At 40.0% G+C, this 13,277-nt stretch overlaps 2 protein-coding genes across 2 annotated transcripts; one reads left to right on the top strand and one right to left on the bottom strand.

Annotated features, from left to right (window-relative positions):
- Window positions 1–1,507: 1,507 nt before the first annotated feature.
- LOC115791711 (charged multivesicular body protein 1b) lies at window positions 1,508–5,089 on the bottom strand. Its single transcript, XM_030745926.1, has 8 exons — window positions 5,074–5,089; window positions 3,441–3,538; window positions 3,203–3,349; window positions 3,017–3,085; window positions 2,826–2,933; window positions 2,691–2,734; window positions 2,424–2,496; window positions 1,508–2,230 (listed from the first exon to the last, which is right to left on the bottom strand). Exons 1-8 carry the CDS (start codon window positions 5,087–5,089, stop codon window positions 2,186–2,188), a joined length of 600 nt encoding a protein of 199 aa, XP_030601786.1. The 3' UTR covers window positions 1,508–2,185.
- A 250-nt stretch (window positions 5,090–5,339) lies between these two features.
- Window positions 5,340–13,096, top strand: LOC115791535 (uncharacterized). The gene is made up of 2 exons (XM_030745621.1): window positions 5,340–5,918; window positions 8,338–13,096. The coding sequence occupies exon 2, from the start codon at window positions 8,347–8,349 to the stop codon at window positions 10,660–10,662; it is 2,316 nt and encodes a 771-aa protein (XP_030601481.1). The 5' UTR covers window positions 5,340–5,918; window positions 8,338–8,346; the 3' UTR covers window positions 10,663–13,096.
- Window positions 13,097–13,277: the final 181 nt, after the last annotated feature.

Genomic DNA, 13,277 nt, shown 5'->3' with positions numbered 1-13,277 from the left:
GCGACTTTGTTACATAAAATAAAAATATTTTAAATAAATAACTAAGGGTGTCACTGTTAACCCATAGCTACAAGTTTCAGAGACCACGTTAAGACCTGTGACTGGCTGACCACCTGGGTTACAGAAATACCACATAATTACGTCACAGATTGTCAATTTAGATGTTTTTATTTTGAAACCTTACACAGGAAATATCACAATTCGCGTTTGTGTTGCGTGGTAACACGTCTGTCGTGACACTGCGGCCAAAGAGTTGTCAGAAAAATTCGTTTCTGATTATTATCATTCTTATGATCTAACAATGATCTAACCCGCACTAAAACCGCTTCTGTCTGCATTTACAAACATACTTACATGTTTCAGTTCCCCAGTTTGGCCACTAGAGGCCTGTTAGACGCTCAAACGCTACACGGTCGTCAAGGTAGAAAGGACAGCAATTACGCCACAGGGGATTTCAAAATAAAACGAGCGACGACAAGGATTTAAATATTCTTGCGTTAAAATGTGACGTGAAAACATTCACAAAGGTATTACTTATGGCTTTAATGCTCGTATTCATTGCTGGGTATTTTATCAGCTCTAATGGATGAACACTGTAGCCACAGTAAACACTTAAAAAACAATACAATATTTTTTTTTTAATCGAAAACTTTCGACTTTGAGAATGCGATTTTGCAGTTTCATATTGTAGCTAACTAACTAGAGTTCGATGTCACTATAAGCTGTGCTCGTTAATTTGTGATTTCTTTAATGGATTTGGTTATTTCCTCTTTAGTATTTTAAATGTTTCAAACGAAGAGCTAAAAGTGTAGCGTCAGAATCACATCAGCAGCACAGCAATGACCAACAGTGTGTAAGAAAGAATGAAATAAGCTGGCTAATTTTTCTTTATACTGATCCTAACTACAGAAAGTCATCATGCTTGCGCCCATTCATGTAATGCAAATATCTATATGATAGCTCATGCAAATCTCTTGACAACTTTCAACAGGTGATTTTTTTTTCTTGTAGAGCAATTTTAAGGTCTACAGAGTTGGATTTCTTCTAATCCTCTCTGCATACAGTCCAGCTGATTATTCAGACACAGAATAACTGCCGAGAGGGATAACAGACAGAACAGCTCATTTGGACCACTTGTCTCCTTTGAGAGGAAAATGAGAGCCTTGACTGGCAAGAAGAGGAAATCTGCATTTGGAAATCTCTCACTAAAGCGAGTAGAGGCACCTGAGATAATGTGCATCATCCTTTACATTGCATATTCATATTATGCACCTGTGTATTCTTTACTGGCAAAAAAAATTGTTTATTTTGAATGTTTAATACTGGATATTAATGTTTGGTTTCTATGAGCTTCTGCAGCACCACATGGCATATATCATTTACAAACTGGTGCCTTTATTATATTTATAAATGACAGATTTTACTCCTGACAGATACAAAATAATCCACACTTCTTTCTGAAAGCAGGCATTTCATTCCAATATGAAATTTTTATAGTTAACAAGAAGAGGATGAATTAGTTTAATTGAAAAGCAAAAGAGATACAAGCATTATAAAATTTTATTGTTTACTTACTCTTTAATTTCTGAACCCCTTCACAATCAATCAGTAAGAATACTGAAGACAAGAAAAAACTCAGGGTAATCTTGCAGGATCTTCACACAAACAAAATATAATAAATCAACAAAGGAAGTCAGTTCACCAATAACTGGGTTTTCCAAACCTTGATGTCAAGAAGAGAAAAATCCATAAATGCTGTCTGCAATCATGCAGTCACAAGCAAATGTTGAAATCTGTCCCCTGAAACTTTAATCATTTCACCACATCTATATGAAATTAGCCTATAAATACAGGGTAACAACCGCCCCGTTTCCCCCATTTATGGACTTCTTAAGTATACATACTTAACAATAATCTTAAATTACTTCCTCTTTATTGGTAAATATATATATTTAAGAAATACATATATTTTTCACACCACATACACCATTTTAATAATGTGATGTTATCATAAACACATCACCAACAGGGGCCAAGAATGATACAACAGCTCCTCAAAGGAGACACATGAGATGTAAAAACAAAAGAAGACATGATGTAGATAAAAGGTGTTGGAGAGTTATATTCAGGTAGTGTACAGGTAATTCAGAGTCCTGTTCAAGCGTCATTCGACTGCAGTCATTCTTTACATCTGATCTCTGAGTTTGGCGAGTCTTTGAGACAGTTCATCCTTTGGACAAGAGAGGGACAGAAAAAAGACAGGCACTGAATGAGGAGGATGAAGATGAGACTCTTTGTTTGGTGGATGCAAACAGAACTTCTTTCTTTTATGCTTCATCTACATGAGAAACATTCAATTTACAATTCTGCAAGCATTCACACCCCTGTGGCAGTACTAAATATGCTCTTAAAAGCATGTGTACCTGTTCTGCAGAGGCCACGCTGGTACCCACTGATCCGGTCTGTCCTTGAGGGAGCTCCATGTTCAGATCCAACCTAAGCAAGAAGCACATTAAAATGCACACTGTCAAACAAAAATGAAATCTCTTTGCTTTCATAATACTGTATAAAACATTTGATAATATCTATCTCTCTATATCTATGATACCAGCTGTATCTGTACAGCTATATGAATACAACACATCACATGGTAAATGTGATTTAACTATTGCAAAGACTGAAAATGTTACCCTGCTTCATCAGCCATTTCATGCAGCAATGACTCCACTTGATTCTGAAATACACACGACACAGCAGGGTTAAGCTTCAAGTCTTTAAATGTCTGACAACATTAAAGAATATAAGAATAAAGAAGCGTAGGGCACCTGTGGTGTTGTGAGAGTTGTTGTACTGCTCATGGTATCCTCCATTTGGGCTGTTTGAACATCCAGAGTCTCAAACTGGTGTTCAAATTTATCCATGAGAGCTGAAATCTGAAAACAAGCATTAGCAAGTTGTTTTAATCAGTTCTTTATCAATAAAAAGATCACATTATTTCACATGTAGGCTGCTCTACCTTCTCCAGATTCATACTCTTCAGAGTGGCGTCCATGCCTTTCACCACTCCAGCCATAGATTTTGTGACCTGAGACAGAAAACCACCACATCATTAAAATGCCCACAAACAAAGCTCAGGTATGACTGAAATGTTATCTTCAGTCTCTAACTGACTTTCCTAAGCCTACAGCAGAATGCTGTGTACCTGGTTCATTGTGACTGCAGTTTGGACCCTCGCTGCAACTGCATCTACCCGGGCGCTCATCCTCAGGAAATTCACTGACTGGTTCTTCTGTCTGATGGCATTCTCTGCATGGATCCTTGCCACTTCCATATTTCCTTTCTGGATGGCCTGGGGGGTGACATAAAAATAATGCAGTTCAGTAAAATCTTGAGCAGTCTTTCATGAACTGATGACTGGCTTCAGAGTCAGAGCTGCTTACCTTCTTGACTTTAGCCTTCTCTAGTTTTTCCTCTTTGTCACATTTCTTGGAATTTCTTTGGAGTTCTTTGGCGGCAAATTTTAGATTGAAGAGATTTTCTGGTAAAACAAGTTAAAGAAGAACACTGCCTAAACAAAACCAGCACATCTGATCACTTTGATCATTTTTGCTAGTAGCTGCAAGTCTTGACATTTATAGTTTAAATCTGTAAAACCATGTCTTCTCATTTGTCCGTGGCCTAAGCTCAAACCCTGTTGTAAAAGAGCCTGAAATAACTGTTGTAAAAGACTGTTCATAATGAAACAAAGACTTTACTTCTGGGTAAAACAAAGCACTGTTATCTTATTTATTTATTTTTTAATCTGAAGTATAAAAATCACTGCTGGAAGGTAAAAAAATAAAATAAAATAAAATAACTGCATCTCACTAAATTTCCAGTTAAATAAATGACCACAAAATACAAAATAAACCTGCAGCCTTTTTGGAGCCTTTAGAGACTAAGTTCTCCAGCAACAAATACACTCAAACTTAGATATGCAGAACTGTTTCAAGCAGAAACTTGATATCAAGAAGAACAGGAGCAAATTAAAATTGTGTTGCCAGGGCATATATTCAATAACCAGTTCTGAGGCCTAAAGTTTAGCAACTTAGCAATTCAGTCAGTCTATTCTACATCAGGCTTGCGAAACTCTATGACCCTGAGATAAAAAGGGTCTGAGATCATCAGGTGACTTTGGGGCTGAATGTTCAGACATGCTACAAAAAAAAAGAAAAGAAAAAGATTGGTCAGACCTCTGAGCCTCTGTCTGGTGCTCAAAGACAGTTTGTTTTCCCAAGTTAGTGATCCAACACTGGGCTTGTGTGTATCTATTTTCCAATCTTAACAAGAGTACGTAGATAATGTGGAGCTACGCCAGTAGACTAAAACAGCATCACCATTGCATGGGCTGTCCACAAGAGAGCACTGACAAGTTAACTGTAAATCATCCTGTTTACCACATGTTTGATTGCAAAGAACTGTAACTAAGTCTAGTCAAATGGATTATCATCAAGGTTAGTCTTTATTAAAAATACTATTTAATTATATATGAATAGGATTTTAATTCCCTAATAACGTCAGAACAGGCCTTAAAATCCCAATGTCATTCTGGATATAATGTTTACACTTTAAAATATCTGACATTTAATTTTACTCTTAACCTCTTAGGAGTTCTACTGTGACAGACGCAGGTTATATAACAGGTATTTTTGGACTTTTCCAATAATTTGCCTATATTTGTATAGCTCCTGGGAGACCGCGGCAGCGTTGTGTTCAGTTATATCCGGATAATACGCTCACATCCATCTTGTTCCTTTTATTATTACTCGGAGTTCTAGCTAACACTCAAACTTCAAAAGCGCTAATTGTTTTATTTACAGCCATTAGCAGTGTAAGCTTTGAGGGCCTTCAGCCCAGATACGACGCCTATATAGACGATAAAACGCTAAGGTTATTCAACAGTTGCCTGTGTTTTTGGTCAATGTCAAACGTTTCGCATTAATCTGAGCGTTCTCGTCGAAAAACACCGTGTTAGGTTCGCTTAGCTCCATGTTAACCTTACACCAAGTCTCTCACCGCGCTTTAAAAGGATACTTTCCATGCTGGGCATCTTGAGGCGGTTCTTCTGAAATCCAACAATTACGCTATAAATTCCTTACCAAAACTTTTTTGTTAAATATAACAAAACTTATCAATAAAACTTCACCCTTTTCAGGTTTCGGGCTTCGTCTTCTTCCGCACTTCCTGATGTCTGACCAAAATATGAACGACGTCAGCGTCACGTGAACGGTATTCCATTCAAACGTCACAACGACACCCCCCCCCCCCCCGCCCCCTCCCTCCCGAAATGTGAATGAAAATAAAATAAAATAAAAACGTTAAAACACCGCAGTTTTTTCTACGAGTAAACCCCGAATACAGTGACTGAGTGACCGACGACTGATAGAAGCGGACACGGCGCTGTAGAGGCGGAGTAGCGGTGGGCGGTGAAAGCGGTTGATTGATGATTAGATTTACGGTGTGGATCACGGCTGGGAGAGAGGATGACTCACTCCGTCTGATGTGATGTTCACCCCGCAACAGCTCGGCAGTGCGGAGGCACGCCGGTAGTTCAGCCTGACATATAGGTATGCTCTACCGTTACAAGTCAAACTTTAGCAAACACTTGAGATGCGCTTGGACAGCCCTCAGATTCGGGCTTTGTTTCAAACTTGAGCGGCTGTCACTCGCAGTTAGGAAGACACCGAGCGTCGTGATTTACCGTAAATTTCGTGACGCCTGATTGCCATGGAAACAGGGCTCCTGAGCTGAAAGGAAACTGTCCGCGTTATAACTTCAGCATCAACCTTTCCAACGAGGTCGCAGAAACCTGTTGGATACATCACTGTTTTTTCTTTTCTTTTGTCTCTGCTCTGGCTTTACTTTCCACCACGAAGCAGGTGAGTTTTTTTTTTAAATTTATATTTAATGTATAATTATCTCTTGTGCTGGCAGAACGCAGGAAAAGCTTGTCTTTCTCCCCTTCCTTCAGCACATTGTTCAGTTTCAGCCAAAAAGATTGGCCTGTTCATTTACTTAGACTGTCTGTCAACTTGTCAACTAGTAGCCTATAAATGGACCTGAAAATCCAGATGCTGGTCACATCTGGAACTAATTTGGGACACATTTTAAGTTCCGAGGACAACACGTTGCTTTGTGGATGAAACATTAAAGAGCAAAATGTTGTTGATCCAAGCAAAAATGTCCACCAGCAGCCTATGTATGTCCCCACATCACGGCCACCTATGCGCTCAATATTATAGACTGGACTGTGGTTCAATCAGTCACAAGCTTTACTGCTTAAATATTTCATGAGTTTCACAGCCATAATGCCACCGCAAGTGGTGCATTTTGTGTCGTTTTTGCGCACAGAGAAACAATCCAGGGGAGCCAACGTGTGATGCTTCATTCAGTGGCTGTATGAGTCATATAGTCTTATCTATAAAGAAGCCAAGTGGCAGAGGAGCAGTCCTGCTGCAGGACCGAGCTGATGTAACCCCTGAGATTCACTAGAGGCTGCTGTGGGCCATGCTTCCCTGTGCCCTGAGTTGCTGCCATTGACTGCATTTTGCACTGATGACCGTCAAACACTAACACGGGATAGAGGCTGGAGAAGGCTGGCCACACGCTGTGCACAGCACAGTTCATTAAGTGCAGTTTTATGTGAATGAAATTGACACAGTTTGTGTCTCAGTTTTCGTTGTTTAACGGGATTATATATGCACAGGTAACACGGGTATTTTTATTAAGCTTTAGTCACTATGCCCATATTTTATTTAATACGTTAAAATTCAACAATTCCCTTTTCTTTTAACTTTATCTAAACAATATATAACAATAATATAAGGAGCTATAATGGAAAAATCTTATATGAAGAACAGTGCACTTTAATTTTAAGTGTATCTGACCTGAAAGTTGATGCAGCTTCACCCGTCCAGGATTTAGGAAATAGCTTGATTTTGATTAGATTTGGAAAAAAAAAAAAAGGAAAAAAGAAATGGTGGTAGTATATAATAAGCTAAATGTACCTATTTCTTTACTGCAGGTACGGTACACACTTAAATGTGAAGCTCTTCTCTGTGGTATATGTTTGGTAACAGGCTAAATTCTGACATTTGTCATTTGACAGAGTGAGTCAGCGTGCATTAATGATGACGCAGACCACCTTTCCCCCCCTCTTACTCATTTCCCCTTTGCCCCCTTCTTAATTTGAAGAGTTTATCAAAAACTATTTCAGATGGGATGACATTAAAAGACCAGGAATATTTACATAATGCTGTATATTAGCAACAATATGCAGGCTGGTGTGGAACCACGGCCCTGTTTCATTATGCATGACAACCTTTACTTCGGCACTCCCTCAGATACCTGCATTATAAATAGACAAATCCAGCTCGTCTCTTACAGAGCAACCAGGTTCTGCAATCGCCAAGTTGAATTTTTTCCACGATTACCTCTCAACTGGTAAATGACAGACAGGTGAGTCACCTGTAACTAGCAGATGGACGTGTAATCATGGAAGAAATTCAACTTGGTGACTACTGAATATTTATCTCGTGTGAACAAGTAAAATGGTGTGAGAAGCAGCTGGTAGTGCCCATGGCTGGGAGAAAAATGCCCCAATTTGGTGTGGGAGGGATTGTAAAGTAGGAACAATGTTACAAATTTGCTCTGTGCATTTGATTAGTAGCTAGTTTTATGGCAAGCACATTCAGTCATAATCTTGTAAGAGCATATTTTTATTTGCAGATAAAGTTGTGGGATTATCTCGTGCACAATATGGGAAATGTAATTTGTTACAGTGCGTCATCAGCGGCTTATGTTTAAGCTCTCCCTATGCCACTTAGTTGACTTTGCCATATGTTACAATTCTGTTGCCATCTAGTGGCAGCAGACTAGGCAAGTTAATCACTGAGACATCCTCAGTCCTCAGAGCTGCCCATTGTCCCTAATGCTGAATTGCTGAATTTCAAATCCAGCGAATAAATAATTGGCACATATTGCAACCAGAGAGGAATGAGGCTGGCAAAAGCCTTTAGCACACTTATTCATTTTGACTGCATTTTGAACATACAACACTTTCCAGAGGAGAAGAAAACAAAGGGGCAAAAGCCAAGTCTGTAACACCTTTCTATGCATACGGCCTGTTGTAAAGGGCTGCACAGAGAACAATGGCTCAGTGCTAGTGGCTTATGGAAATCTATGAAAAAGTACACATTTCACATGATATTATGTCTTCTAATCTCTTTTACTTTTCAATCTGGTCACTAGCCAGTGTAAGATGTTAGCCGTAATGTGACGCAAAACTCTGTTCCACAGGTGAAGACCATGGAGCTTCAAACAGAGAAGAGGTTCCACAATCTGACCCTGGAGCAAGTTCGGGCTCTTGACAAAGTCTTGACTGAGGTAATCCCTATCCATGGGCGAGGAAATTTTCCTACACTGCAGGTGAGAGCGAAAGACATCATTCGTGTTGTGAAGGACCGACTGGTTGAAAGGAACATTCAGGTTAAAGATGTTCGCCTCAATGGCATGACTGCCAGCCACGTCCTCATAAAAGACAACGGGCTCGGCTACAAAGACTTGGACATCATTTTTGGAGTGGAGCTTCCGAGGCAGGAAGACTTCCAAGTTATTAAGGAGGTGGTGCTGGGCAGCTTACGAGACCTTCTCCCTTCTGGAGTCAACCGACGGAAGATCACCTGCCTGACAATGAAGGAAGCCTATGTACAGAAGATGGTGAAAGTTTTCAATGAGCATGACAGATGGAGCCTTATCTCACTTTCTAACAACAGGGCTAAAACCGTAGGGCTTCGATTTGTTAGTTCCCTTAGAAGACAGTTTGAGTTCAGTGTGGATTCCTTCCAAATTATATTAGATCGTATGCTTGAGTCCTACTGGGAGAATGAAAGGAAACAAGAATGGAAGTTGGCACTGAATGCTGGGCCTTCTTCTAAAGGAGACAACAACAGTGAAAACAAAGGACAAGAGAAACCAAACATTCCTCAGAATGCTGAAGAGCATATTAAAGAAGATTCTGCAGTGGGAACCAGCGCAGAAAATACATGCCAGGATGAAACTGTTTCTGTGCTTGAGGAAGAACTTCCACAGGAAGAGGTTGAGCATGTGGATGGAAAGCATGAGGTGCAGCAGGTGCTGGAACCTGAGAACATAAACTTACAGCAGGAGGAAGAGGAAGTGGAGGGCATTGAGGATGTACATTCAGAGGAGGAAATTGTGTTTGAGCTGTGTGAAGACAACAAAGAAGAGAAAGGACAGTTTAAAAATGATTATCCTCTAGTTGCATCACCTAAAACTTTATTTGCAGATATCAAGGATCCTCTGACGACACATGCATGTTTAACGCTACAGAGTAGTGAAGAACTATGTGAGGCGCAAACTTCCCAGCCTGTAGTATGTACAGCTAATACTGAAAAGTCGGCTCCACAGGATGTAGCTCATTGTGAAGAAAACTTAAAAGTAGACTCAGTAACCTGCAGGACAGATTCTACCCCAAACCTACAAGATTCAAATCTTGAATTCTCCTTTCCTCCCCCAGCTAAAAAATCTTGCAGCACATCACCGGATATTGTGCCAGACTACTGCCCCTCACCGAAACTACAGAGAAAAATGTCACGGAAGTTGATTAGTAAACCTGAGAAATGGTCTTTACTAACTGATCTGTCAGACCTTACCACACAGCTGTTTCCACCCATAGAAATACCAAAACAACTTCAGCCGAAACCTCCCGCGCTGGATAGTCCTCAGGTTCACAGTTCAAATACATCAAGCTCCAAAACGGACAACTCAGAGGGTACAGATGTCCTTACAGTTCCCACATACAGTCCAGTCAGGACACCACAGGATGCGACTTGCTCCAGAGAAACTTTAGAACAAACTGTTAAACCTAAACACCCAAAAGAGCCACCTGATTCAAAGACTCAAAGCAATTCATGTGCAGTAGGTGTAGCCTCACAGCCTCAAGTAGATGAGCAGAAACTGGAGCTGGCAGACACTGTCCCAAACAGATGTGAGCCAAGCTCATGGCTTGGTGAAGCCGGGCAGCCCACCATCACTGTTGAAGCTGAGTGCATGTATGGAGACTTTGATCAGGCTATGGATCACCTTCGAAACCGCCTCATTGCCACCCACAACCCAGAGGAGATCAGAGGTGGAGGATTGCTAAAATACAGTGACCTGCTGGTGAGGAACTTCCGGCCAGCCAGTGAGACAGAGATAAAGTCCTTGGAGCGATACATGTGCTCCCGTTTCTTCATCGACTTTCCCGATGTAAGCGAGCAGCAGAGGAAGATTGAGGCCTACTTGCAGTGCCATTTCATCGGCAGCGAGGAGACGAGCAAATATGACTATTTAATGACCCTGCGGCGTGTGATAGATGAGAGCACGGTGTGTTTGATGGGACACGAGAGGAGACAGACCCTCAATATGATCACAGTTCTGGCTCTGAGGGTGCTGGGCGAGCAGAACGCCATCCCCAACACAGCCAACGTTACCTGTTTCTATCAGCCAGCGCCGTACATGACAGAGCCCATTTACAACAGCTACTTCATCACTCAGGCCCAACCACCGCTCGTCTACCACCCGTACCCGTTACACGTCCACATGCAGACTGGTCTGGTGTAGCAATGTTGATATGCCAACAGGGAGGCATGCAGGCTGCTTTCAGCATGGTGCTCTGCAAGCAGAGGCACAAATGCAAGTTTTAGCAACAAAAAACAACCACGGGCGCAGTGGTGTTTAATGTTTTGAAATCCCTCCTGCTTATGCGATGAAAGGTCAGAACTGCAAGGGGTCTGGAATCAAAGCACGTCACCCTTTCAAGATGAACACTTTTGAAAAAAGGAAAGAAACGCTAGGAACCCACTTTTCAGAGAGCTTGTGAAGAGGATCGTATTGAATCTGAGGGACTTTATTTCTGGCAGTTTCAGCTGCGTTTTGGTGGAGCTCTAAACCAATTATCATCCCGTGATGAGCACATTGTAGTGTGATACTTTCTTTATGGCTAGACAACACATTTCTCTAACATACAAAAACACCTGTTGGCAACAGAAATCCTAGTTTGGGTAAAGTTTGGGTCACAATAATTTCTTTAGGGTTAAAACATATAGCGTTTTTGTAAATCATCAGCCTTCGTAGAGTAAAATCAAACACGTGGCTAATATCTGTGTATTCACTGTTGAGGAATAGGACAGCATTTACTGAGGGAATACATTAGACGAACTCTCTTGTGGTATTTTCATGATCTTGTAGCTGAGTTCTGTGTTTGTGATTGTAAACAAAATCATTTTAGAGAGCTCAAAAGTTCAGCGCCATTAGGGACTGTGTAAACATTATTGGGCTGATAAGGGGGCCTTTGTAGAAACACACAATAAACTAGACCTTCCACATCAAAGCCCCTGAAAGCATGCTTTTCTTCTGTAACTGTAATTCATATTCTTAGAAAAAACAAGAAAACATCAGGGCTAATGTTTTGAGAAGACATATTAACTATGAAACAAAAACTCTGAAGCTTGGCTTCAGTTTACACAGTTGGCATAAAAAAGAAAAATAAAAAAAAAAGGACCAATTTGAGTGAATTAGGACATCCACACAATAAATGAATATCAGGCTCCATAATGTCTCACAGTTCACAAAAACAAACAGACTGGTTGCAGACTCCCATATGTCTCGACCCCATTATTGCCGAGTCCACAATCTCTTAATGTAACACAGTGAACATCTTATCAGGCAAAAATATTGTTTCACTGAGGGTCTGATTTAATCACATTTGACTGACAGTAGAATCTCAATGGCAGCAAAGCAAACACCGACAGATTTTGATTCCAGTGCTGTTAAGTTCATGTAAATACATAACAGCATCTTTTTCAAACGGAGCACTCCCTACTCTATGGGAATATGAAAGAAGATACGATACAGAAACGTCCAAAATTGTTAAAATTAGATTAGATAAAACTTTATGAATCCCTTTAGGAAGATTCCATCAGGGAAATTAAAGAACAAAATGTAGGACTCTGTGGATAACCTTGATTCTGAAAAAGTTTGGATGCTTTTTTTTTGGAGCTGGGTTTATGAGACCTCATCCATACAATAAAAGCTAAAAACTAAAATATGTTTTCAGAGTCCTTTAATCTTATATTTTCACATAGAGTATTTATATATAAAACTATATTAACAATGGTAACAACAAGGAAGGCAGAATATTATTTTCTGAGCCCTCTTCTCACCTAATAATTTTTCTACAGTCCCTTGAAATATTAAACCAAACCTCTGCTCACGCTCAGTGACAGATGTTATGTTCTTAGAATGTGTTGTTGTGTGTTTTTTAGTGTGTTGGCAATCATTATGACATAGTGTACAATTCTGAACTCAGATCTGTACCAATGTAAGATTCAAATTTACCTGTGTTTTTTGAAGTAAACTCTCCTATTCCTTGTCAGGGAAACAGGAGGATTTTCCTTATGGATTTGTGACTAAGGGTTTGGCTGTCTTGCTTTTAATTTTTCGGAGAAAAGCTGAAAAATGGCAGCATGTTGAATCCCCTTTCCCACAGTCGACAGGCTGAATAGACTTTGTGTTTCTATAATGTGTTGACAGCTGTTTGTTGTAGTGGACGACGTAGATGTACATCGTGTCGGGGTTGTGCCTGCTATTGTGTGCAAAAATGTTACTGCTCATTTTAATTATTTAAGCCGTCTACAGTGCAGCCAGCAGTTATTGCACTTCTGTCTTTGTGTGTTTGTTCACTGTGTATGCATAGTACATGTACTCAGTATTAAAAAAAAAAAAAGACAATTTAAGCACAGGTTAGGATATGTGGACTATTCACACTGAGACTGAAGCACAATGTAAATGCACTTAGATGTTGTCAAGTAATAAAGGTATTGGATATGCTTGTGATTCTCCAACTAAGTATCAAACACATCTAAAATACTTGGTAGTGCATTATGTAGTGGTTGTATCTATCTTTAGACTCTGGGTTTGTTGTGTATTGTTAAGGAACTGTTATGCCAGTAGAGAAATGTCCCTGTTATGATATGTAGTTGTTCAGATTGTTGTGTTATCGTGATAATAAATATAACACAACCACTCTTTGTCTGGAGACTTGCACTATTGTAATTTTAAATGTTGGGTTAAACCTCTGGGTTTACTTTAGCCAGTTTTATGACTATATTCAGATAAAACTGAGGAGTTTCTTTTTTTTTTTAGTGCCAAGCAAAATTCCTGGTTTTTAAATTTGC

The sequence above is a fragment of the Archocentrus centrarchus genome, chromosome 14 (assembly GCF_007364275.1).
Source record: "Archocentrus centrarchus isolate MPI-CPG fArcCen1 chromosome 14, fArcCen1, whole genome shotgun sequence".
NCBI lineage: Eukaryota > Metazoa > Chordata > Actinopteri > Cichliformes > Cichlidae > Archocentrus > Archocentrus centrarchus.
This window is presented reverse-complemented; position numbering and strand designations above follow the sequence as displayed.